The sequence below is a fragment of the Primulina eburnea genome, chromosome 3 (genome assembly GCF_022965805.1).
Source record: "Primulina eburnea isolate SZY01 chromosome 3, ASM2296580v1, whole genome shotgun sequence".
Lineage (NCBI taxonomy): Eukaryota > Viridiplantae > Streptophyta > Magnoliopsida > Lamiales > Gesneriaceae > Primulina > Primulina eburnea.
Window position 1 is genome coordinate 12,227,751 of NC_133103.1, and position 24,787 is coordinate 12,252,537.

General features: G+C 33.8%; 5 protein-coding genes across 5 annotated transcripts; 4 read left to right on the forward strand and 1 right to left on the reverse strand.

Moving 5' to 3' along the window:
- The first annotated feature begins 3,637 nt into the window (after positions 1 to 3,637).
- On the forward strand, positions 3,638 to 5,290 carry LOC140828257 (cold-regulated 413 plasma membrane protein 2). The gene is made up of 4 exons (XM_073191245.1): positions 3,638 to 3,895; positions 4,450 to 4,557; positions 4,720 to 4,790; positions 4,892 to 5,290. The coding sequence occupies exons 1-4, from the start codon at positions 3,720 to 3,722 to the stop codon at positions 5,143 to 5,145; spliced, it is 609 nt and encodes a 202-aa protein (XP_073047346.1). The 5' UTR covers positions 3,638 to 3,719; the 3' UTR covers positions 5,146 to 5,290.
- A 1,122-nt stretch (positions 5,291 to 6,412) lies between these two features.
- Positions 6,413 to 8,961, forward strand: LOC140826472 (pentatricopeptide repeat-containing protein At2g01390). Its single transcript, XM_073188788.1, has 3 exons — positions 6,413 to 7,343; positions 7,727 to 8,702; positions 8,847 to 8,961. Exons 1-3 carry the CDS (start codon positions 6,602 to 6,604, stop codon positions 8,872 to 8,874), a joined length of 1,746 nt encoding a protein of 581 aa, XP_073044889.1. The 5' UTR covers positions 6,413 to 6,601; the 3' UTR covers positions 8,875 to 8,961.
- A 1,885-nt stretch (positions 8,962 to 10,846) lies between these two features.
- LOC140828258 (uncharacterized) lies at positions 10,847 to 11,480 on the forward strand. The gene has a single exon (XM_073191246.1). It carries the CDS (start codon positions 10,903 to 10,905, stop codon positions 11,341 to 11,343), a length of 441 nt encoding a protein of 146 aa, XP_073047347.1. The 5' UTR covers positions 10,847 to 10,902; the 3' UTR covers positions 11,344 to 11,480.
- Positions 11,481 to 16,075: 4,595 nt separating this feature from the next.
- On the forward strand, positions 16,076 to 18,435 carry LOC140826473 (calcium uniporter protein 2, mitochondrial-like). The gene is made up of 2 exons (XM_073188789.1): positions 16,076 to 16,691; positions 17,787 to 18,435. The coding sequence occupies exons 1-2, from the start codon at positions 16,143 to 16,145 to the stop codon at positions 18,231 to 18,233; spliced, it is 996 nt and encodes a 331-aa protein (XP_073044890.1). The 5' UTR covers positions 16,076 to 16,142; the 3' UTR covers positions 18,234 to 18,435.
- Positions 18,436 to 19,779: 1,344 nt separating this feature from the next.
- Positions 19,780 to 24,270, reverse strand: LOC140826474 (proline-rich receptor-like protein kinase PERK8). The gene is made up of 8 exons (XM_073188790.1): positions 22,717 to 24,270; positions 21,931 to 22,335; positions 21,722 to 21,808; positions 21,370 to 21,440; positions 21,157 to 21,239; positions 20,688 to 20,835; positions 20,223 to 20,384; positions 19,780 to 20,148 (listed from the first exon to the last, which is right to left on the reverse strand). Exons 1-8 carry the CDS (start codon positions 23,618 to 23,620, stop codon positions 19,960 to 19,962), a joined length of 2,049 nt encoding a protein of 682 aa, XP_073044891.1. The 5' UTR covers positions 23,621 to 24,270; the 3' UTR covers positions 19,780 to 19,959.
- Positions 24,271 to 24,787: the final 517 nt, after the last annotated feature.

Here is a 24,787-nt window from a genome sequence, read left to right on the forward strand (position 1 = left end):
TATTGGGACAAATATATTTCCAAACTTCTGTCTATAAATCAATATTTAAATTTTTTACGATATTATTATATTATCTAATCAATTTTTTTTTACTTAGATTGATAGAAGACATTTTAATTTGAGTTTTTATGTTCTTGTTTATATTATTTTTGTAATATTATTTATTATGAAAATAATAGGTGAACTACAAAAATTGGTAGGTCTAAGAGTCCTCAGGTAAACGACAAATATGGATAAATTATTAAAATATATAATATCCAGTAGATTTTTGGCATGCCCTTTTGTTCTAATTCAATTATTATGCATGATTCTAAATTTTCATTATATCACAAGTTAACGCATGTTTTGTTGTTGCTACATATATTTTGTCAATAGTCTAATATTTTTCTATGGTTTAAGAAAAATTGTGTGACTTTGTATTATATTTTTACAGCTGCTTTTCTAAATAGTTTTATTATGATTTCAAGGCACCATTTTTCATTTGTGTTTTTTAAAGAAGTAGAATGAATATCTATAAAACGATGACATTAATAAGACGTCTTCTTTTTATTTAAAAAAAATATTGGAAAATTTATACAAATTGTAAATAATATGGGTTAATATTTAATTGGAGAGTGATTTATGCTTTTTATTGTTCGTATATACTTCAATTTCTTTGTTATTGTACTAAATAAATTATTTTTAAACTTTGAGTTATCATTTTTTTTTTCTTATCGAGATTGTTTGTGTTATGATTTTTTTATTCGTTTTGGTTAGTATTGTTGGAGGTAATTGATTTTTCTAATATTATATGATGTGTCTTGTTGTTTATATAAAAATAAGTATGAGAGTACACCAATCAAACCACGTATTTTGGGTCTTTTGTTCTATGAAGAGAATAATAAATGATTTCTGTGAATTATATAATTTCTTGGTTTTTCATATATAGTCTACGAAATGCGTCAAATTTTGAACAAAAAAGTTTCGACAAACATAGGATGAAAAAAAAAAAGACATGTTAAATAAAAAAAATATGTTGTGTGTTACTATGTTGGGTGCGATAATTGTCCTTGTTTGGTAGAGCGGTCGAACCGTGATGCTTGAGCTGCTGTGCAGTTTAACAGATTTGAGTTGCACAATTACTACTAGCTATAGTTTTTGGTAAATCGACAAACACTCAGTCTTACAATTGGTATCAGAGCCAAGGTCACGGGTTCGATTCCCATTGATTTCAATGAGTGCAATTATAGGAGGAAGATTGTTGGGTGCAATAATTGTCCCTACTTGGTGGAGCGGCCGAACCGTGGTGCTTGAGCTGTTGCGCGGTTTAAAAGAATTGAGTTGCACCATTACTACTAGCTATAACTTTCGGTAAAACGGCAAGTGCTCAGTCCTACATACTATGTCCTAATTTCTGTATGATTTAATTCAAGCACATTTTTTTATAGATATTTGAAATTAGGTCCAACTAAGTAACATGAAACATATACATATATATTAAATCATATTTAAAGCAAAATTTTAAGATCAAGAATGATTCAGATTTAAATTTCAACGAAGCACAATGAAGAAGAAATTGAAGAATTGTATGTGTACATTAAGTGTTATATAATGATTATGTTGCTACTTCATGGTTGTGCGACATATAAATGTCAATATTTCTCAATAAAATAGTTTTTCAAAAAGAAAAAATTCTTCATTCAGAAAAAAAATACATGAAAAACAAATTGTACATAATTTTCATTCTATTTATAATGGTATGAGAACAATTCTAAAGCTTTGTTGACACAATATAATAGATGAATTCTGTGCATTTTATTGAGACATCGAGCCAGTTTCACTTTATTTCCCCTAATATTATCTCAATATATTTCGAGGTGATACGAGATTGTTTTTGTCTCTTTTTTTAGTCAAAGTGTCTAACCAGCTAATTCATAACATATATGATGTAGCATAGAAAACTCCTTGTCAAGTAAATTCACTTAGCCAAATATTGAAATTCAAATAAAATTCTACAATATTTCATCAAATTAATTTTGACTATCGTAAAATGCTCATGAAATCTAAATGGTTATATTATTAGATGAGATATTGAATAAAACAAATACTTTGACATATATTAGAATGATATCTCATATGCATATTTTAATTACATTATTCGTATCTATTCTCAAGATTTTTAAAATACAATAAATAATTTTGTATGTCGTTCTACAAAATAAAATATTATAAAACAAAATATAAACTCGCTAGAAGAAAATTTGTTTTGTTTCAATGAATAATATAATATTATGTTCTAAACGCAACAAATGAGATTGAAACTATATCATCCTCATGACATGATGCACGCAATCATTATTGCAAAGCTTCCAAAAAATGACGATCAAAGATAATTTTCTTGAATTGTGTCAAATTAAATGAGGACACAATTCTAAGATATAGTCATTTGAAGAGATTTCAAGTAATTTTTCTCACAGTGATTGAGAAATAGTTGTTGAAAATTTATTAATCTTATAGCTATAGACGATCAGATATTTGCTGAGCATATCAAAATAGTTATATGCATATTATAACAAACTACGACAAAGACAGGGGCGGATCCACTGTAGGGCCGGAGGGGGCCACGGCCCCCCTGAATTTTTTTAATTTTTTTTTTACTATGTAAGATATATTTTATTATTTAGTATATATAATATTTGACTCATCAAAATTTTAAGTATCTATAATTAGTCTAATGGTTAAAGACTTTCGAGGTTTACACGTATGGTCCATGTTTAATTCTTTTTATACGCTGTTTTTTGACATTGTTCTGCAATTTTTTTTTTGAAAACCTAAATAACGGGCTTTTACAAAGTCCCAACTTAAAACCTTTATAGTTGGTTAATACAAACACAATCAAGAAAGCCATTTGAAATAATAACCTTTTGCAAAACATCTGCTATATTGTCGACTGACGAGTGAAATATTGTGGAACGCGAGTTCGGAGACATGTCAGAAGGAAAGACAAGGATTCTTGAAATTTTTTCTACGTTCAGGAATTGAGGTAGACCGGGCCCCCCAAACATATCATTCTGGATCCGCCCCTGGACAAAGAGTTGTTGAGTTGTCGAAATCAACCAAGAAGCATATTGGAAAGTGTGTCAAGTGGATAAGATAATTTCTCTGATTCATATACCGTCTATGGTAATGATTTTTTATTTTTTATGGCTTAGTTTGTTTCATTTGATAAATGTTATTAACCATGTTTTAATTCATTTAAATATTATCAAAATTTCGTACATATATTTTCTAGCAGTTTAGGTTTTTACGTGCAACGCACGTGCATTTTTCTAGTAGATTAAAATTTAGGGTTAATTTAATGAAGAATGTGTTATAAAGTGGATTAAAAAATATTCTAGTAGGGGAAGGAAACATATATAGAATCGAAAATGCTATTAATTTTGCGGACGATGTTTTGTGCATTGATGCAATTGGCCCGACATTACGCACTGTAGTTCATTTCCGGATTTAGCATGTATGTTTCCACGTGGCGTTCAGTCCAAAAGTCAAAACTAAAAGCAGTTGGATCCACAAATCCGCACTTGCAGTCTATTTAACGACCGTTGCCCCGTAAATAGCATCAGACAAACACTATAAATACAACCTTGTATTTTCAGTCTGATTATCCCATTTATTTAGCCTTTTTTGCTCGAATCTGAATTGAAAGACCAAAACAATTAACTGAAACAAGGTGGGGGAAAATGGGGAGGATGGATTATTTGGCGATGAAGACTGATCAAGAAACGACGGAGTTGCTGAACTCGGACTTGATTGAGCTGAAAATGGCGGCCCAGAAACTCATGGATCATGCCACCAAACTGGGCGGTCTCGGCTTCGGAACTTCTTTCCTCAAATGGGTCGCCTCCTTCGCTGCAATGTTAGCTTTTTCTTCCATCCCTTGTGCGCAAAATTGACAGATAATTATGGATCAAGCACTATGTTTATACACCTTGTTTTCGGGCTGATTTTGCTTGGTTGTTGACTTGATTTCGCATGTTGAGCTGCTTGATTCTTGATTAATTGATTTCATATATAGAATTTTTTTTACTTTGTCCAAATGAGGGAGAGTCGGATATTAAATGTGGTGTAGCCTCCACGGCTCCACCGCTGGCTCAACTCAAACACACGTTTGCTAAGCATGGTTTAATTTACGTACATGCAATATCGTCTTATATTGGATTTGTTTTTCGAAAGTTTCTGAGCTTGCGAGCTTTCTTTTACTAAATATTGAATAAATATCGACTATATCCTTATTATAATATAAAAGTGATGGACTTATATAATCGTTTTGCATTTTGATATGAATTAATGTAAGCATCTCTGTAGAATCACCGAATTGGTCACTTTTTTTGTCATGTCTCTCTCCCGAGAGATGATCTCTTACTTCGTATTATATTGATAATAATGTTAGAATCCTTTTCATCAAGTTAGATATTTGTTGATCTTGGACCGAACGAACTGGAGGACGAACATGCTGACTTCTCTACTGATTCCTTACATTTTCTTCAGCTTTCCTTGGTCGATGTTCAACTTGTTAAGGTAATTTCTGTGTCTGGAAACTCTTAAATATGTTGTGAACGGAATGTTTCTGGTGGTTGTATGAAATTAAAATGGATTTGGGACTAGTTTCACCGGATTTTGCGATGCTTCCGTGATTTGGATAAGCTTGTTGACAAGTATTTGATCCGATAACTTGAATAGGGGAGAGGTTGGTAAATGGATTGCTTTCATTGCAGTTGTACTAAGGCTTTTCTTCCCCCGACATTTCCCAGGTAACGATCTAGCTAGGTCGTGTCTCGGCTTTTCTCCCTCGTTTCTGTACTAATACTATAAAACCACTATATATACTGGTCCAAATCTATAATTGTTGCAGACTGGCTGGAGATGCCTGGTTCGCTGATCCTTCTGTTGGTAGTCGCCCCGGATATCTTCGCTCATACGATGAGAGGCAACTGGATTGGAGTAGCAATATGTCTTGCTATTGGATGTTATCTGCTTCAAGAACACATACGGGCGTCCGGTGGATTTAGGAACTCGTTCACTCAAAGCCATGGGATATCGAATACGGTTGGGATCATTCTCCTGCTGGTGTTTCCTATTTGGGCTATGGTCACACATGTTGTCTGACGTGTTCAAAGGATTTTTTCTTGTCCGGAAATCAAGTTAAACACTCTTTATGTATCAGAATGACATATTGGTAGTTTTCTTTGCGTTCCTTTGGTGTTGTATGGGAAACACAAGTTTTGTAGCTTCGAATTAAGTTGTTCGTTCTTCTGACCTTTGTATTGGCTTTGTCTGAAATTTTTGGGAATTAGACCAAAAACCAAATTGAGTTGGGTAATGAATTTAAAGTAAAGTTACTCTATGAAAGTACGGCTTGAAAAATATTCATCGTTATATAAATGAAAAAACATCTAAAAATGAACATTGGATATATTTCACATAAGAGACGATATTTCATGAGATAAAACTGAAACTCTAACCATAGACTTTTAAAGGCAAAAACTTGTGTGAGACGGTCTCACGGGTCGTATTTGTAAAACGGATCTCTTATTTGGTTTATCCATGAAAAAAGTATTATTTTTTATGCTAAAAGTATTACTTTTTATTGTGAGTATGAGTAGGGTTGATCCGTCTCACAGATTATGATCTGTGAAACGGTCTCACATGAGACTCACTCGACTTTTAAATATAATTTAGTAAAAGATAACAAACGCTTAATTTTGAAATCCATTAGTATTTGAATTTATCAAAAAAAAAAAAAAAGATGATACTCTGCTCTAAATTTCTTAACTTTGTAGGAACTAATTTTGCTCCTATATTTCAATTCCTCTTAAAAAAGACAATTTAAATAAAGTAGTAAATAATTAATATAAAAAAATTTATTCGATATTTTACATAAGAATAATGTTTAAGTGCTTTGTTTATTAATTATAAGCTAATATATCGGAGCTTATAAACTGCCACAATATTTTACAGAAGTTTAAAAATCTGTAAAATAATTATTTAATATAAAAAATTAATTAAACCACTGTCGACAGTTTATAATAGAGTTGTCAAAACGGACTGACGGAACGAGCTGATCACCATTTAGGTGGGTTGAGATATCGCCAACCAAACCCATCAATTTTTAGTTATAATTTACAGATTGGGACCGGTTAGCCGTAACCCATCACACCTGATCATTCGACGGGAGAGTGGATTAAGAAATTGCAAATTCAATTAATCTGTTTGGTAGGACATATCAATCGACCTTTTAACAACCCTAGTTTGTGACGGTGGGCTTGTAAATTTTAACCGAGCCAGGCCCTTTTTTATCAGGCCTACGACGAGGGAATGAGCCCAATTTAAGTCAGTCCAATCTATCGAGCCCAAACTGACAACCCTGCCCTAACTATTCAGATTGGTTTTGTTCCACCATCTCCACTGGCGAGTACAGCTTCATCAGAGACAGATTCGACTTGAAGATTCTATTGCGGTTTCGGTATCTTGTCCTGCCGTCATTTGTCTCGGCTAGTTCGATGCGATCGACGGAATATTGTTTCAACTGTATTGAAACCAAATGAGGATTGTTTGTTAATTTATGTATTTTTGCATATTTGCTCGCCTAATTCTAAAAAAACCGCGACCTTCATATGTTTCGGTTAACACCTGTTATTTTAGCTCGCAGAGAATTAGCAGGCCTTCAAAACCCATCACTCAAATCCATCGAAAGGTTAAGAAATCTCCAAAATCATCGCTCAAGAATGAGTTTATCGAACCAATAGTGTACAAGAGTGAGGTAATCCCTAAAGTATACAGTATATTGAAGTATTCGACGTGGGATTGTGCTCAAGAACAGCTGGAGAATCTCCCGATTAAATGGGATTCATACGCTGTCAACCAAGTCCTCAAGACTCATCCTCCTATGGAGAAAGCGTGGCTCTTTTTCAATTGGGCAGCGAGGAGGAAAAATTTCAAGCACGACCAGTATACGTACACTACTATGTTGGATATTTTTGGGGAAGCAAGGCGGGTATCATCAATGAACTTTGTGTTTGAGCAAATGAAGGAGAAAGGGATCAAGATCGATGTCGTTACTTACACTTCCTTAATGCATTGGATGTCAAAAGATGGGAATGTTGATGGGGCGATTAAGGTTTGGAAGGAGATGAAGGAGAAGGGATGTGATCCAACAGTTGTTTCTTACACTGCTTACATGAAGATTTTGTTCGATCACAAGAGAGTGAATGAGGCAACTTGTGTGTACCGGGAGATGCTTCAGTCGGGGTTGTCGCCTAATGTATACACATATACGGTCCTGATGGATTATCTTGCTTGCTCTGGTGAGTTATCTCATTGTATATGGTTGCGGAGATTTGTTTTCCGAGTTTTGAACTTTTTAAGCTGTCGTTATTGAATTTCACTTCTTGAGAGAGTTTTTGTCACTTTCTTGAACGGAATTCAATGTCAAAAGAAAATTCGAAATGCAACGTGGGAAGGAGAGTGCGCAAAAAAAGTTGTTTTGACGTTATAGTTCTTACTCGCCGGGAAGGAGAGTGCGCGTTGTATTTTCTGTGCCTTTGTACACACATATTTACATTATGACAAGCATACATACACACATACATATAGGTGTGTGTAGATGTAGACACGTGAATGTTTTATTGGATTTTCTAGAGTTGTTTCATGCATTAAATAATTAAATATGATCTTTCATTGATCTAAGGCAAAGTTGAGGAGGCTTTGGAGATATTTAAAAGAATGCAAGAAGCTGGTGTGCAGCCTGAAAAAGCTACATGCAATATTTTGATTGAAATATGTAGCACGAGAGGGGAAACATGGGCAATGATGAAAATCCTCCAATACATGAAGGAAAGCTCCATTGTCCTTCGGTATCCTGTATATCAGAAAGCACTTGAAGCTTTTAAAATGGCTGGGGAAAGTGATTTTCTTCTGAGGCAAGTTCACCAACACTTGAACAATGAGTGTCCAGACAAATTTTATGCAATGCCTCCTGAGAGTGATTCCACTATCGATAATGGGATTGCATTAAATCTTTTAAATAAGCAGAATCTTGTTGCTGTTGATTCTTTGCTTACTGACACGATGAGGAAGGGTATCCCACTAGACGGTGAGGTTCTCTCGAAAATTGTCGAGGTAAACTGTATTAATAGCAGACAAAACCATGCTTTACTGGCATTTGAGTATTGTGTGGAGTTGGGAATAGCTGTCGACCGAACAGCCTTGCTTGCCTTGATAGGTTTGGCCGTGAGAACAAATTCATTTCAAAACGTGATGAAAGTTGTAGAAGAAATGGTAAAGCAAGGTCAATCTCTTGGCGCACACTTGAATTCACTTCTAATATATCGTCTTGGCTGCAACAAAGAGCTCGTTTCTGCGGTAAAAATATTTGATTTGTTACCTGATGAAGAGAAGGGCACTTCCGAATTTACGGCCTTAATAGGCGCTTATTTCTCTTGTGGGATCGTTGACAAGGCTTTGGAGCAATTCGAAATCATGAGGAGCAAAGGTGTTAAAATTGCATTAGGAACTTACTGTGTCTTGATAACTGGTCTGGAAAAATGTGGTAGAGCCCGCGAGGCGGACTGTTACCGGAAGGAAAAGAAGAGACTTAAAAGTGAAACCTGTGCTCGAGATGTTTCAATGGAGGAGACCGTATGCAACATTGTATTTGCTCGTGGGTAGGTCCAGAATTCGTATATAAAAAAAATTGATGCTGATTTTGCTAGTAATTATGTATATTTTTTTATTAGTTGAAGTTTTTTTTCTTTCAAGATTCTAATTATATTGATAAAGTTTATTTAAATATGCCATATCTTTTTTAGCACAAGGAAGAAAAACATGTTCAAATGAAGATTTCTGTAGTTTGAGTCTAGCAAGTGAAAACAAGATTGATATTGTCACTGTCATTGAGGTTAGAGTGGACATAATCTTCACTCATTGTGGGAGAGGTCAAGGATCTTGTCTTGATGAATAAAAAACACCCCGAATCACAAACTCCTGTAATAAAAATAATAAAATAAAATTGTGATCCATATAAAGCGCATAATTGTGAGTTTTAGTGGACTGAATTTGCTAAATTAGTTACAAAATTAGTTAAAGTTTTAATGGAGTTAAAGCTCCGACTAAGATAGGATGAATGATTGATGTATGTGCAACTTCCATGACATTGGTCCAAAGGGCATCCAATGAATATCTGAATTTAGTATAAAATGATTATATATTTACACATATATACACACACGCACACACTATATATATTTAATACTTGAGTTATAATAAAACCAAAATAGTCTCTTGACGTGATTTTTAGAATTCTAAAAATACTCATTTTTCTTTTTCTAACCTCTTATTTTTTCATGAAAAATCAATTTATGTGAAAAAAAAAATCTAATAACTTATTAAAATTTTCAATTTTAATTTCAGTTTTTTATAACAAGAGAGCTCGCATAATTTTATTTTTTTAAAAAAAAAAAAACAACTTGATATGCACGCAATGTGTGGACATGAAAATTGAGTGAGTCTCAGTGTGAGACCGTACTCACGGATTGTAATCTGTGAAACGGGTCAATCCTATCCATATTCACAATAAAAAGTAATACTCTTAACATAAAAAATAATATTTTTTTCATGGATGACTCAAATAAGATATACGTTTCACAAATACGACCCGTAAGACCGTCTCACACAAGTTTTTGTCACGAAAATTAATACATATAAATGTGTTGGTTTATCAGAACATGTATTTACTTTCTTCAAATTAAAGATAATGCAAAACTGAATAAAACTCAGCCAATGAAGCACAAGAATTAAGAAAAAAAAAATCAAACCATTTACAGTATATAATAATAATAATAATAATAATAATAATAATAATAATAATAATAATTGAAGTCTAATGATTATTTAGTGCATTAATATTTAAATTAGATGAGACGAGAGGTAGCTCGTGGGGTGCTTCACATTTAATAGCAAACCAAACAAGATACAAAATATAATATCGACCCGTTTATCGTTTCATTATTCAATGCATCCGCTGATCGTATTGTGAATGTAGACTATATATATTTTGTGTTATCTATATTTCTTCATATTCACGTTGAATAATAAATTGTCGATATTAAAAAAATACTCCGACTCTTTAAAAATATTATTATTGCAACTGATAAGCAACGTTTCGAAATATGTGTTGCATATATTAAGATGTGATATTTTTAATTTATTTTTTAAAATCAAATTATAGTCTTGCAATTATATTATATTATATTATATTGAATTCAAAATCGTATATATAGTATTGTATTTTTTATAAGATAAAAACTTGTGTGAAACGATCTCACGTGTCGTATTTTGTGAGACGAATCTCTTATTTGAGTTATCAATGAAAAATATTACTTTTTATATAGTGTATTAATTTTTATTGTGAATTTCGATAGGGTTGACCGTCTTACAGATAAATATTCGTGAGACGTACTTTTTATAATTAGATTGTTAAAATCACAAATGATTTATTTGCCATATAATTGTAAAAAGTTAACAATTATGTTGATAATTTAATTAGATGATTTTAATTTAAAAAACTAAAATTGATCGTTACATATCATAAAGATTAAATTATACTGAATATATATTTTCAATAAGTTAAGAAAAGAAAAATGAAAGTACTTCATCCAAGCTGTCACACACTACTTTACAGGTTGGCAACACCGCCCGCTGTTCGAAAAAATAAAGACCTTGTAATTATTTTCTGACGTGTACGACTCTTTGATTCCCCAAAATACCCTTACATGCTTGTATATCTACGCCCACGTACGTACCCCTCCATAATACTACACAGATTAGAATTAGAAGAGGTGGAGGCATAATAATATCACCATAATTATGGGCATCTGCAGTTCCTGCGAGTCGGGTTCTGCAGTGAATACGGCCAAACTGATATCATTTGATGGAAGATTGCAGGAGTTTTCTTCCCCCGTCAAGGTTTTCTACGTGTTGCAGAAGAATCCCGAGTGTTTCATCTGCGACTCCGATGAGATGAACTACGACGATGTCGTGTCGGCGGTGAGTGATGATGAGGAGCTGCAGTTGGGTAGGCTCTACTTCGCTCTTCCGTTGAGCAAGCTGCAGAGGCGGATGCGGGCGGAGGAGATGGCGGCGTTGGCGGTGAAGGCCAGCTCCGCTTTGGGTTATAAGAAATGCAGGTGTCGTGCTAATACGTCGGTGTTTACAGATGAGGCGGTGAATGTTGGGGACGCCGGAGCCGGGAGAAGTGGCCGGAGGAGGGGAAAGTTCTCGGCGAGGTTGAACGCCATTCCTGAGTAGGCAGCAAGCAGGGCTATTTTAGGAATTAGACTCTAGGAATATTCATGTTGTATACTTTTAGTTTAAGGTCAATTGAGTTTGAGAATTGAATACAACAGTTGCTCTATTTTGGAAAACAAATTTTCCATTTCTGTTCCATTCTTTTCTATCTACTTATAATCAATATATCTTTAAAAATATATATGCTAAATTATTTAACACAAAAAATCTAATAAAACTGTCTCACCGTTTAATTTTATGATGTGAATTTTCTGCTCGATCCGACTCATAAAAATATGATAATATATCAAAATTAATAAATTTTCCTCCATATATAAATTAGATCATACATATGATACTACTCGTTGTTCAAAATATGGAGTTCCAGTCACACAAAAGCCTAACTCAACATATAATCGAAAGGGACAAAACTTACATTCATAGATCAAAATGCATTGAAATTTTATTTACAAACACCAATTTTTGTCGTATGCTTGACTTTGACGGGACATAATTTGACTTAAATATTTATTAATGTCACGCATCGAAAATAATGAATAAAATATTCGAACAAGTGTTTTGTAATATTAATCGAATTCGAGATTCGAGTGTAGATTAATACAACAATTTGATGGAACAATTACTTAATTAATGATACATATGGCTGGCTCTAAGCAATTTTGACAAAATAGACTATTGATCATATCTTCATATCTACTTCTTTGCGCCCCTACTCTATAATTAAAGTTTGAAATGTATTTCAAAAACATAATCTTCCAAATATATTTAAATTTAAATAATTGTTTTAAGATGTCTCGGAATCCATGGAAAAATTCAAATAAATTTAAGATTTATTTTATATCTATATATATATATATATATATATATATATATATATATAAGTTGAACAATTTCAATATTAATTACAACAAATTCTTTTCTTGATAAGTCACGTCAAAGAATATTACGAATTGAATATATTAACGCATCCGAAATCATCTAAATTAACATAGTATGTATCTTGTGAGACGATCTCACGAATCTTTTATATGTGAGACTGATCACTCTACTGATATTTACAATAAAAAGTAATACTTTTAGCATAAAAAAATAATATTTTTTCATGGTTGACCCAAATAATATATATATCTCACAAATACGATCAATGAGACAGTCTCACACAAATTTTTGCCAAGTTAATAACTCTTCCTTGCTTGCAATTAGTTGTCATTAGAAAAGTGACCCTCTAATAATTTAATTTCGAGGTCCCTCGATCGTTTCCTACCTCGAAAATTGGTTGGTATACCTTTAATAGGGTTTCCACCTCTCCTCTCGTCATGGTTTTTAAGTGGGATCACTCAACGAATTAGGCACCATCTTGTTTAATTCATATATTTAACGATGAACATTTATCTTTACATCTTAATCTAAAATTTATTGTTTTTTTTAAAACGTTCGACGTTTAAAATAGTAACATCTTATTATCAATTCTTTAGCCATCAACAATAGTATAATTAATAATTATTAAAGATATGAGTGAGCAAAATTGAGTCAAATATATCTTATATTTCAATTTAATTTGATTGAGTCTGCTCAAAGAACGACTCATTCGAATTCACGCTCATTACACTTTATTTTATTTGAAAATATGATGTTTCATAAAATTTAATTCAAAATCGAAACTTTAATAATATATGGATTAAATTCAGAGGTTACTTTCTATTGAATAATTTTGATGCTTAATGAATGAAAAATAAGCAAATTAATCAATGTGTTTGATTGGAAAAATTCGAGATGAAGAACGAAACTTAATGAACGAATATTAATTTGGTTCTGAATTAAACTCGAAACAAGTTCATCGAATGTTGAAAGAACTTCAAATGAGTAATCGGAACATGTAAGGACAGAAACCGAATAAAAAAAATTTGGTGAACACGTCTGCCGAGAGCGCTCGGCAGCACGCACTGGGCGCTGATGCGCGCACAAAACGGGCACACAGGCGTCCCTTTGGATTTTTCTGACATTTTTTCGTTTCATTGGCATTTGTTTAATGATTGTGGTCAGTTACAATGGCTAAGGGACACCCCTATGAATGAAAGATAATGTCTTTCACATGAAAAACATTACATGCTTGTTGAGTGGGTCTCATGTGAGACCGTCTCACGGATACTAATATGTGATATGGGTCAACCCTACTCATATTCACAATAAAAATTAATACTTTTAATATAAAAATTATATTTTTTCATGGATAACCCAAATAAAAGATCCGTCCCGTCTCACACAAGTTTTTGTCATGCTTGTTTTATTGAAAATAAAAAACATATAATTTCATTTGCATATTGTTCTTCTTCAACAAAAGAGAGTTTCATTCATTTCTTTGTTATAGAACTTTGATATTTTAGTGCTCATTATCCAAGAGTTGTAGTTGTATCTTAGGAGAAGATTACTACAAACCTTTAGCATATTCTGAGGGACAAATTTGTTTTAAAGAGAAAGTGTTCAACACTTGCCTCTACAAGTTATTTTTATTGTTTCTTTTTATTTTTCCTATCAAATTTCAATCTCAAAAACAACACTTTCAAGGATAAAATTAGAAAAGGTTGGCAAAGACTGTACCACTCTTTATCCCACTCATAAACCTAAAAATTAACTCACTTAAACCAGACGATGAGTTGATAATATGGGCTAATAAATTTCAAAAGGCCCACAACCAGAAAGCTGATCCAATCCATAATTTTGGACCCTAAAGTTTACTACCTATCGAAGCTTTCAAGATTCTGTCGCCTACGGCCTATGTCAGACTCTACCCGCCTTAATTGATTGTCTCTCTCTCTCTCTCTCTCTCTCTATACAAGAGAATTGATTTTTTTTATTATTATTAAAAAAACTTAGAAATCAAATTTAAAATTTTCTGATTTTAAAAAGCTTTTTTAGTTAAATTTAATTTATCATACCAAAAAATAGGGGATATTTTGGAGATAGAAAAATTTATGACACTAGTTTGTCTCTATTAAACAAAATTTAATATATATATATATATATATATATATATATATATTTATATATTTTATTTTGACATATTATCTACTATATACCTAACTAATGGAGATATATCAATATGTAGTGTGAAATGAAGAACATTTCAAAATTATATGTATAAAAGTTACTTTTAGTTTTACTTCTGTACAATTTTTTTTTTTTTGCATAATGTGATATTATCAATTATTTATAATGAATTTTGTTCTGATATGAATAAGAATACTTCTAATCATTTTTTTTTAAAAAAAACATGAATCAAATTAGAAGATTTTTATTTGAGATGGGATGATTGATCTGCTCGCATGGTATGAACACGTAAGCAATTAAATTCCCATTCAAAAGCCAAAATCAAAGAATCGACCGAAACTCTATCCGACATGATCTCCTACACACTTTCATAAGTGATTCTAATTATATTATAATAAAAAATAATATATTTTTTTCATGAACGACTCAAAAAAATATGTGTTTAAAATTAAATCATGACACCGTTTCACATGAGTCTTTTTGTGTAGATAAAAATGATAATTTTTAACATCATTTGACTACTTAATTAATATCGCCTACAAAATTCATGGAGAAAAAAGAAGTGGAAAATATAATCTAAGTACAGTTATTTATTTATTTTCGATGGCCATAAAATTAAATGTGCGGTTGCAATAAATATAAACCATTTTTTTCATGCCTACGACGTACACCACTACATTACGTTATTTCCATACCTATTATTCGATTTCAAATAAATATTTATTTTTTCTTATGTTCACAACTTCATCACGAATATAGAAATCTAATGTATAATGAAAATATAAACTTTTTAATTTTGTTCTTATTCAATTTCAATTGTTTTTGGTTTTAAACAAACAAGCTTAAATAATTCTTTTTCTTTGAAAAGAAAGTTAATAAAAACACTTTAGCAAAAAATTGTGTGAGACGGTCTCACATGTCGTATTTTGTGAGACATATCTATTATTTGAGTCGTCCATGAAAAATTATTATTATTTATCGTGAATATCGGTAGAGTTGACCTGTGTCATAAAAAAAGATTCGTGAGTCCGTTTCACAAGAGATCTACTCAAACATCGCCGGGGTGGTGAAGAAGAAGTTTGAGAGACCCTACGAATTCATGTATTGGAAAGATACGGATCGATTTGTGAAAATTTTAAAAATCCGATTCTTGAAGCAATCGAATTGGTTCGACCTAAAGCAATTGTCCTCGCCGGAAATGTAACTTTTAGTTTTATCTATGCGGCGACACGATTGCGTTATCACGCCATACGACAACTGTTCCAGTCAACCTTTTTCGAATTATCCACAGATAAAAATAAGAAACAATCCAACAACGCCTGTACTCTTCGTTTACTGTTTTAATGTGGACCCACATATGGCAAAATTGCACTTCTGTCCAGTTTTTATTTTTATTCAATTTTAATGAATTAAACGCTCCCAAATTGCATTATTGTTTTTTAAAAATAAAGTTGGTCAAAAGAACTCTATTTGAACGACTTTCTAGTTTTCGAGTAACAATAAAAATCGATCAAAGGGAGATTGTTCTTCCTCTATTAATATTCTTTTTTAAATTAAAAACAACTCTTAGAATGTAAATACTATGTTAATAGGGATGTTGAATGCTATTTTCCAAGTAATCAGGCGGTGCAACACGTCCTGCTGTAGAGAATCATTCCTCCACATTTTTCATAGGTCTATTTATTAACAGTTTTCACGTAATCGAATCGCCGCAGCAAAAGCTTTCCCAGATCTTCGCTTTTTAATCATCCATGGCGTTTAGTAAGTCAATAACCCAACGCCTGTTCAACATTTCAAGAGTCCCAAACCCACCCCTAACAAATTTTCGCGTTTCTTCGTCATCAATGGCTGTGAAATCCGCCGCGTTTCGTCGTCAAGGAACGCCTGATAAACTAGACCACGATCCGGGGGATGACGGTGTTTTCCGGCGATGCTTCCACCTCATCTCGGCTTCTGCGGCGTCACCTGAACTTGGGTCTTTCCTCAATGGAGAAAGGCTCTTGGAGAAGTTTCGGGGGATGGACGTTGTGAAAGATCGGAGCAGGATTGGTGAAGTGTCGCCGCTGGAGGAGATGGTGACGTTGGCGGCCGCGAAAAAAATCCTCATGGTTTCGCAGATTGAGATTGTGAAATCCACGCTGAGGAAGATTGAAAAGGGTTGTGTTTCTTATACGGAGTTCTTGCAGATTTGTGTTCAAGAATGCTCGAACCATGATCAGGGGATTAAATTTGCTGAATTGCTTGATGAATCAGGGGCTGTTCTCGTTCTTGGAGATTTTGTCTTCCTCAGGCCGGAACAGGTTTTTTCCCCTTCTTTTTCCTGTAATTTATGTTAGTTAAACCACATCATGAGTTCAATTATTTTTTATGGCTTGCTTGCAATTAGGAGGAGTTGGGCTGGATAAAATTTTTGATTCTTTGTGATTTATATTTTTGAATTTTATATTTTCAAGATTCAATTTGAAGACCGTAGAACTGATTAGCTTTTTTATGATGTCTGTTGTGTTTCAGTGTTCTTCAACAGGAAAGTGAAACCATGTTTCGAACCAAGATCTCTAAATACGAGACGGTGACTTTTATTTGGGGTGGATCACTGCTCAATGCATCAGGATTTTAAACTGATGTTAATTCTTTTAAAAAAACAATTTCCTGGGCGGGTCTGCAAGGAGATGATTTCCCATGTTTGGAGCGGAAAAATTGGGAAATACTAGTAAAATTCCAAACTTTTTTGTGCTGGCCTCTTGCACGCCTTTGGCTAGGTAGCAAACATTTTTTTGACATAAAACTGCTCCTGTTGTTGCATCAAGGGTGCCCTTCAAACAAAATTTGAACTTCCTAAGTCCCCACCTGATTGAGGGTGTGTGATATATGATGAATGAGAAGGATCAATTTGTTTGGATGACTTTTTTTTATATAGTTTTTATGAGGGAAGCGAATAGAGGAGAATGAAAGAGCATCCAACTTCAATTCCTTTTTATTTCACCTTCTATCAATGGATTAACAGAACGCGTCTGTTGAAAAGTGACGGTGAATTGAGTGTAAGATCTTGCTCATCTCTAGTCCGAGATTTTTTGTCGATGCAAAAGTCCATAGGATTGATGTGGAAATTAGTATTTGGTGTCAAACATTCGCAATGATGTGATCTTGAAAACGTAGGCTAGCTCTTTCTTAGAAAAAGATTGTCGAAACACAATTTTCTGGTACGCTTTTTGGTGACAGAGAGGTTAGCTGGGAAGGGAGTAGAAGGTAGGAGTATCTAAAAATCTGTTAGCGATGAACAAGTTAGTTCATCTTGTCCTAAACTTGTTGATCATTAAAAATGATCATATCTGAAACATAGAGGTGGAGCGGATCCAAGTTTACCCAAATCTTGTGTACCTTTTCATATGATACAGGTGATGAAAACCATCCAAGACCTAATCCCTTCACCTGCAGCACACAACCCAAACGATCGAAGAATGAAGCAGCTTCAAGAAATGGAGAAGCGAAAGATAGCCATTGATGAGAAAGCAGAACATCATGTGAGACGTGAGCTCTTCTGTGGATTAGCCTGTTTGGTCATCCAGACAGCTGCGGTCATGAGACTGACGTTTTGGGAGCTTACATGGGACGTAATGGAACCGATTTGCTTCTATGGTACGTCTATATACTTCATAGGCAGATACGGCTTCTTCCTAAGGACCTCCAAAGAGCCCTCGTTCCGAGGGTTTTTCCAGAGCCGGTTTAGCACTAAGCAGAGGCAATTGATGAAGCTTCAGAATTTCGATGTCGAGAGGTATAATGAGCTCAAGAAAGCTTGCCATCCTGATCAAGTGGCACCCCATGAACATCTGGGAATGTAGAAGTTCGGATCTTTTCGATTATTTGAAAACTGAGATGGGCATACAAAATTTTTGAGAAAGAACTGAGAGTAAAGTACAGTTTTGGTTTTTGACTTAATATTTAGATAGTTGAAAGAGATGTATTTCTCGGCGACAATGTCATTACCGATGTAGTAAATTGAGGATTTTTTAGTGTTGAATTCAAATTATCTAATTCTTCTTCTGTGCTGGTATTTATGTTCGCGCATATGAACCCATCACGCTAGTTTAAATTAAAAAATGAAAAATAAAAGAGTAATATTCGAGCTTGATAATAGCAAATTTTCAGCTTAAATTGGATTCAAATTTTTTTCCAACAACTCGAGCTCCACAAACAGAGAAATTACTTAAAAGGTCCTATAAATTCTCAGTTGTTTTAAATCAATTTACGATTTTAATCTACTCATTATAATATTTTTGTAATTTTATTTTTCAACCCAAACTCGTGCTTTTAATTTTTTTTTTTTTTTTAGATTATAAGATACTGAGAATTCAAAAGTGAGGCTCATCGATTTCGCATTCACTATTCAATCTAATAATTTGAAATCCTCCTACATTATTTTTCCGCCGAAGCACAAGCTAAGATATATCCTCAAATAAAAATATCTATTTACACAATTTGAGAATATGAATTTTGTTTCATAACATGATGTCAATAGAGTAAATTTTATTACTAAAATAATATTTATTTGTTTACTTGGAATAAATCATTTGGAGTTGGCTAGATAGTATCAATGGTATCGAGTTATTCAATTTATAAATTAATCCAAATAATCATCGTCCATATTTTGAGTCTACATATGTAACTAAGATATGTTCTCTCTTAACATATATACATGAAACAAGTGCAGACGTGGAAATGAAAAAAATAATATTTTTTTATGGATTAAATCGGATATTCATTTCATAAATTTGACATGTGAGACGGTCTCATGAGATTTTTTTGTGTACATAATAATAATAATATGCAAATTGTACAAAATGACCATTTAGAAAGTAACAATCCGGTTAATTAATTTAAAATTGTAAATGATATTATATTTAGTTATTCGAGCTTAAGTAAATGATATGACAAATTAATATGAAACGATATTATTTTGTTAGCTTTTAAAATACATTATATTAATTAATACAATAGCTCAAAATCAAAAGGAAATTTTTTCAGAATTTAAGAACATATAAAAGAATATGATGAATTTTCATTATGAACTTAAAAAAAAGCTTTAATCTAAAAATTTTAAATCTAAGCTATGAGGGATTCAAAAAACGGTGATTAAAAAAAATGGACAAGTTATTAAGTACAATTACTATTAAAAATAGTGAGCTAAATATTTGTTTTATTAATTTTTCAATATTTTATCGGCAATTAATAATTATAAAAAGATATTACACTAAAATATGATTACTTGATAGAATATTATTTTTAGTACAGATCAAAACTTCGATTAAAAATAACAATTATACAAGGAGGTGTAAATGAAATAAGAATAGTTGTAGCCTTCAAGATTATGAGACAAAGAATGATGAGTAGATCCAATCAACAATGAATTTTGTTAACTATGACAACCGATTTTACATAAATAATAATAATAATAATAATAATAATAATAATAATAATAATAATAATAATAATAATAATAATAATAATAATTTTACAAGAATGTAAATCGAAACTTTTAGTTACAAAGTTTGGATCTTGATTTCCAAATCAATTTCTCCTGCTGCTTTGAGGATGACTGTAGAAATCTGAACTCAAATCTTGACTTCCAAAAGCCATCCTTTGGAACATTCTGATTTGAGCAGAATGTTCTCTAGAATCATAAATCCCACTTTGTCCCGGTTTCATTCCGTTGTTCAAATCTGCTAGTTCGTCCATCGAATCTAAAGCTCTCACCATCTGTCAGCCAAGAAGATAAAAATACAGTCTAAAAGGTGTACAGAAAGTCGAAGAAGTTAAAAAGCAAATGTTACCTGGCTCATCCGGGGTCTTTTTGCAGCTAAATGGCGCACGCAGGCTGCTGCTGCTTCAATCATCCGGAACATTTCACCAGCAACGAAGTCTGTTCCCAGCCTCGGGTCAACCAAATCTTTGAAATCTTCGGTCTCGAGTGCTTGTGTTAGCAGTGGTCGAGCCTGAAGGACAAGTGGAAAATGTTTTGAACAGTTGGTTTATATAATAAAGATAATTAGGTCGGCTGCTTCAACTTTTCTTTTGAAACTTCTTTTTCGAAAAAACTCATTTCACTACTTATCCAATCCCCAAAAAATTACACTTAAAACTACTTTGCTTACTAAAGTGGCTGTCTTTTTACACCAATTTCTCGTGAGATTGTCAAACTTTTATGGCTCATTTAGCTAACAACAAATACTCGGAAATCTACCCGTTCAAACAAATCTAACCCGAAAAGAAAACTAAATAGGGAAAATGGAACATACCCATTCAACGAGGCTTTCATCGCCCAAAGGTTGAGATGCATCAACAGGCTTACGCCCTGTGATGAGCTCCAAAAGCACCACACCAAATGAATACACGTCAGACTTCTCAGTCAATTTACCTGTTGATGCATATTCCGGAGCCAAATATCTGCATGTAATCAGATAATTCTCCATAAATGGATCGAGGGAGAATAACATATGACATATCCTATTTATCACAGGAATTCTAAGTTATGTATTGTTGGCATCTATAATTAATAAAGCCAAAGATAGAAAAACAAAGTAGCTCAATACAATGATCTATACTAACGTAATTATCATATTTGCAAAAGCCGGCCTAGTAGGACAGACTTGCAGGGTAAGTGCGATCTCTGTCTGAAAGGAAAAAGTTTCAAATCTACTATTTAAAATTTCAAAATATGCACGTTTCTCCAACTTATAAGTAACAAGAAAGCACTGAGCAACCTACCCAAATGTTCCCATGACACGAGTCGAAACATGAGTATGTATATCCAATTCGAGTGCCAACTTTGCAAGCCCAAAATCCGCAACCTGTTGACATAAAGAGAGAGTATAATTAATGATGAACTATTTCCCTCGCTTGGTAATGATCTTTTCTGTGGCACAAAATTTGAGGATATCAAATATCTTTATCAGCTACAAAATGAAGAAATAAACATACCCGAGCTTCGAAGTTACTGTCCAATAGAATGTTAGAGGACTTAATATCTCTGTGGATGATACGGGGTTGACCTAATGAACACAAAATTCGAAAGCCAATTATCGTGAGACCAAAATGCCATTGTATAAAAAATTATGACCGCCGATATCAGTGCTCAAATATTCTAAAATGTACAACAACTCCATTGTCATGTTTTGATTATGTAAGGAAATTTTTGGTCACTGACAGTTACTAAGTACTTGTGTGCTACAGAATTTGTGCACATAGAACAATATAGACATCTACGAAAAGGTAATACTCCATATTCAATGTGAAATAAAATTAACTCCGAAGATAGAGGTTTATAGATTACAGTCTTCATGAAGATAAGCAAGTCCACGAGCTGCACCAGCAGCAACTTTAACTCTGGTAGCCCAATCCATGGCTGGCTTGCCTTCAACTGAAAATGCCATCAACTTAAGTATTTGGACAGTTATCATATTATTTGGCGCCAAATGGCCAAGCTAGCTACCTAGCCAATGCAAATTCAAGAAATTGTATCTATCTAAACTCGAGTCTCACCATGAAGATGATAATATAGGGTGTCATTGGGGACATAATCATAGACAAGCAACCTCTGATGCTCGAATATACAGTAGCCAACGAGTGAAACCAAATGCCTATGGTGGATCCGGCTTATGATCTCTACTTCCGCTCTGAATTCTCGTTCTCCTTGTCCACCGCCAGCTTTGAGCTGTTTAACCGCAACATCTCTTCTATCTGCAAGAACTCCTTTATAAACACAGCCAAATCCACCTTCCCCAAGAAGATTCTTTATCGAAAACTCATTTGTTGCAGCTGATAGTTCTTCATATGTGAACCATGATCTTGAAGTGCCTAGACCACTGTCCGATGAGTGAATGTAATTATTTGCTGAAGCAGTTCCAGCTAGTTGTGCTGAATTCTGGGACCTTAGAAATGATGAATCTGGAACAAACAGAAAAGCAAAAAAGAAGTTGACCCCCATCTGTGCTGAAAGATGATTTCAATCGATTGATGCAATACTAGCTTGAAAACAGGAGTCAAATGCCAATCTCTCTACACGTGGAAAAAAATTCAATCCCCTTGCCAAGATTGTGTATTTTCAAGCATCCTACCAGACATGATTCAAACTGATGGATTTACGAATTAAAGATTACAGGTTGCTAACATAATCGACAAAAGGGAAATATCACAACAGAGCGTCCAAGAAAAACAAAGGACATGCGTATTGAGGGACAATTTCAATGCAACTGAAAGACATTAACAAACAAGTTAATAAATACAATATACAACACGACTGGAAAGGAAAATGAAGAGAACCAGTACCTGAATTTTGGGAGGATGCAAAAGGAGATGACATCGCATATCTGAGATTAAATTGGTTCTTCCTTTTCTTCTGTCTACGGGTAAACCACACGGCCAAAACCACAAGAGAGAGAGCCAAAAAACCAACGACACTGCCCACCACTGCTACACCTCCAGCTTTTCGACCCTGAGAATTCCCTGATATTGCAACCGCGGTTATATTTGGGCTAGTCTTAGTTGGCCTTGCTATCGGTTTCTCTGAGGGGAAAGGAGGTTGTGCGTTCCCAATGATAGAAGAGTTGTCTGGGGGAGGAGGCGATTTAGCGGAAGATGGAGGGCTACTAGATGTAGGTAGAGGAGGAGCACTGATTGGAGGGGGTGGAAGAGAATGTCGTGGATGAGATTTCTTTGGTGGGTGCGCAACAGATGGAGGTGGAGGAGAAGTGGTAGGAGGTGGAGGAGGAGAATTTGAAACAACTGGTGGAGGAGGTGGTGTCATGGGAGGGGCAGAGGATTCTTCGGGAGGAGAACCACCTGATGGTGGCGGAGGGGATGAAATTTGTGGTTTTGGTGGTGGCGGTGGCGGCGGCGAATTAGAAGTGGGAGGTGGGGCAGGAGGAGGAGATGGTGGTGGTGACACCGCGGGAGCCGGAGGTGACAATGCTGGGGGTAATGGTAGTGGCAAAGACGGTGCTAAAGGTGGTGGTGGTGACATTTCAAGTGGAGGCGCGGGCGGAGGGCTGGAAGGACCAGGTAGTGATGGAGAAGATTGAGGAGGTGGTGATGTGGAGTTGGATGGAGGGGCTGGAGAAGGAGGTGCATTGGTTGTCTGATTCGGATTTGATCCCTGAGAAGTAGAATTAGCAGGGGGAGATGATGGAAGTGGACTTATAGAAGATTCAGGCGATGGTGACTTCGAAGCCATCGTCTTCCAAGATTTCCACTTAACGCGTAACTACTTCAAAAATTTCAGTTTTCAGAACATCCTCTGCAATGCTGCATATTAAATTTCTACTCTTCACAATTCAAGCTAAAAGAAAAACTTCAACCAGCACAAGTTAACAAAATCCCCCAAAAAGAAACCAACACTATCAAATTCGTCTCACTGAAACTCTAAATTTTGCAGATATCAAGAAACATGAGAAAGATTTCAACTTTCAGTAGAAATCAAACAACTAATCCAAACCCAATTGGCGATTATCAAATGATCACAAAATCCAGATCTAGAACTTCAGGAAAATGACGAATCTTTAAATCACCACCAACCTGCAAAATCCTACTCCAGAACAGAGATTCAAAAGTTAACTCGAAATCCCAAATCTTTAAAAGCAAAATGCAATGCCATTGTATAAGCGGCTGATGAAGATAGATTTTACACCACTCGAACTGAAGAAAAAAGTCCCAACCTTTCAATCAACAGATTGAAAGGTTGAGATCCCACACCATCATCCCAATAAAAATGTGCAAATAAACGTGTGGGCTACTTCTTGCTAGTCTTCAATTCTTTTCTTTAAAGCAAAAATGAGGAGAGAGACATTACAACTCCAGACAACATGCGAATGACTAGTTAGTGCTTCAATTTTTGGTGGTTGTTTTAAAATAAAGAGCAAAAAATAAAATAAAATTATATATTACTTTTTAAAAATTAACACACACACACACATACATACATACATCATATATATATATACATATATAAAAGAATATTTGTAAAGCAAAATCCAAAAATGTGGATGTGAAGTGATTGGGGAATTATTCAATTGAGATTTGAGGGACAACTTTATCAAAGAATCAAAGTCAAATCAATATTATGAACGGCCATGTTCGTTCTGGATTGTGGATCCTCCATGCACCATTTTCTCCAAATTCAACATCTCTTGAATTTTTTTCGTTTTCTCACGCGATAAGACTTTATTTACAATCCATATGAACTAAAACTATTAAAGGAAATTTATCGATAAATCAATATGAGTTTAAAATAAATAAATATTCAGGTATACTTATTATTTAAAATTTTTAAATATAAATTATTGTGTTTAAAGTTATTAAAAATAATTGTTTGATAAAAGCGATATATATAAATATAATTTAT

Coding starts and splice junctions, on each gene's coding strand:
- LOC140828257 (XM_073191245.1), top strand. CDS start 3,720: ATGGGGAGGATGGATTATTTGGCGATGAAGACTGATCAAGAAACGACG. Junction 3,896..4,449: donor GTCGCCTCCTTCGCTGCAAT/GTTAGCTTTTTC, acceptor TCATCAAGTTAG/ATATTTGTTGATCTTGGACC. Junction 4,791..4,891: donor CTTCCCCCGACATTTCCCAG/GTAACGATCTAG, acceptor TAATTGTTGCAG/ACTGGCTGGAGATGCCTGGT.
- LOC140826472 (XM_073188788.1), top strand. CDS start 6,602: ATGTATTTTTGCATATTTGCTCGCCTAATTCTAAAAAAACCGCGACCT. Junction 7,344..7,726: donor GGATTATCTTGCTTGCTCTG/GTGAGTTATCTC, acceptor CATTGATCTAAG/GCAAAGTTGAGGAGGCTTTG. Junction 8,703..8,846: donor AACATTGTATTTGCTCGTGG/GTAGGTCCAGAA, acceptor TATCTTTTTTAG/CACAAGGAAGAAAAACATGT.
- LOC140828258 (XM_073191246.1), top strand. CDS start 10,903: ATGGGCATCTGCAGTTCCTGCGAGTCGGGTTCTGCAGTGAATACGGCC.
- LOC140826473 (XM_073188789.1), top strand. CDS start 16,143: ATGGCGTTTAGTAAGTCAATAACCCAACGCCTGTTCAACATTTCAAGA. Junction 16,692..17,786: donor TCTTCCTCAGGCCGGAACAG/GTTTTTTCCCCT, acceptor CATATGATACAG/GTGATGAAAACCATCCAAGA.
- LOC140826474 (XM_073188790.1), bottom strand. CDS start 23,620: ATGGCTTCGAAGTCACCATCGCCTGAATCTTCTATAAGTCCACTTCCA. Junction 21,809..21,930: donor CCTATATTATCATCTTCATG/GTGAGACTCGAG, acceptor TGGCATTTTCAG/TTGAAGGCAAGCCAGCCATG. Junction 20,836..21,156: donor CGTGTCATGGGAACATTTGG/GTAGGTTGCTCA, acceptor GATTACATGCAG/ATATTTGGCTCCGGAATATG.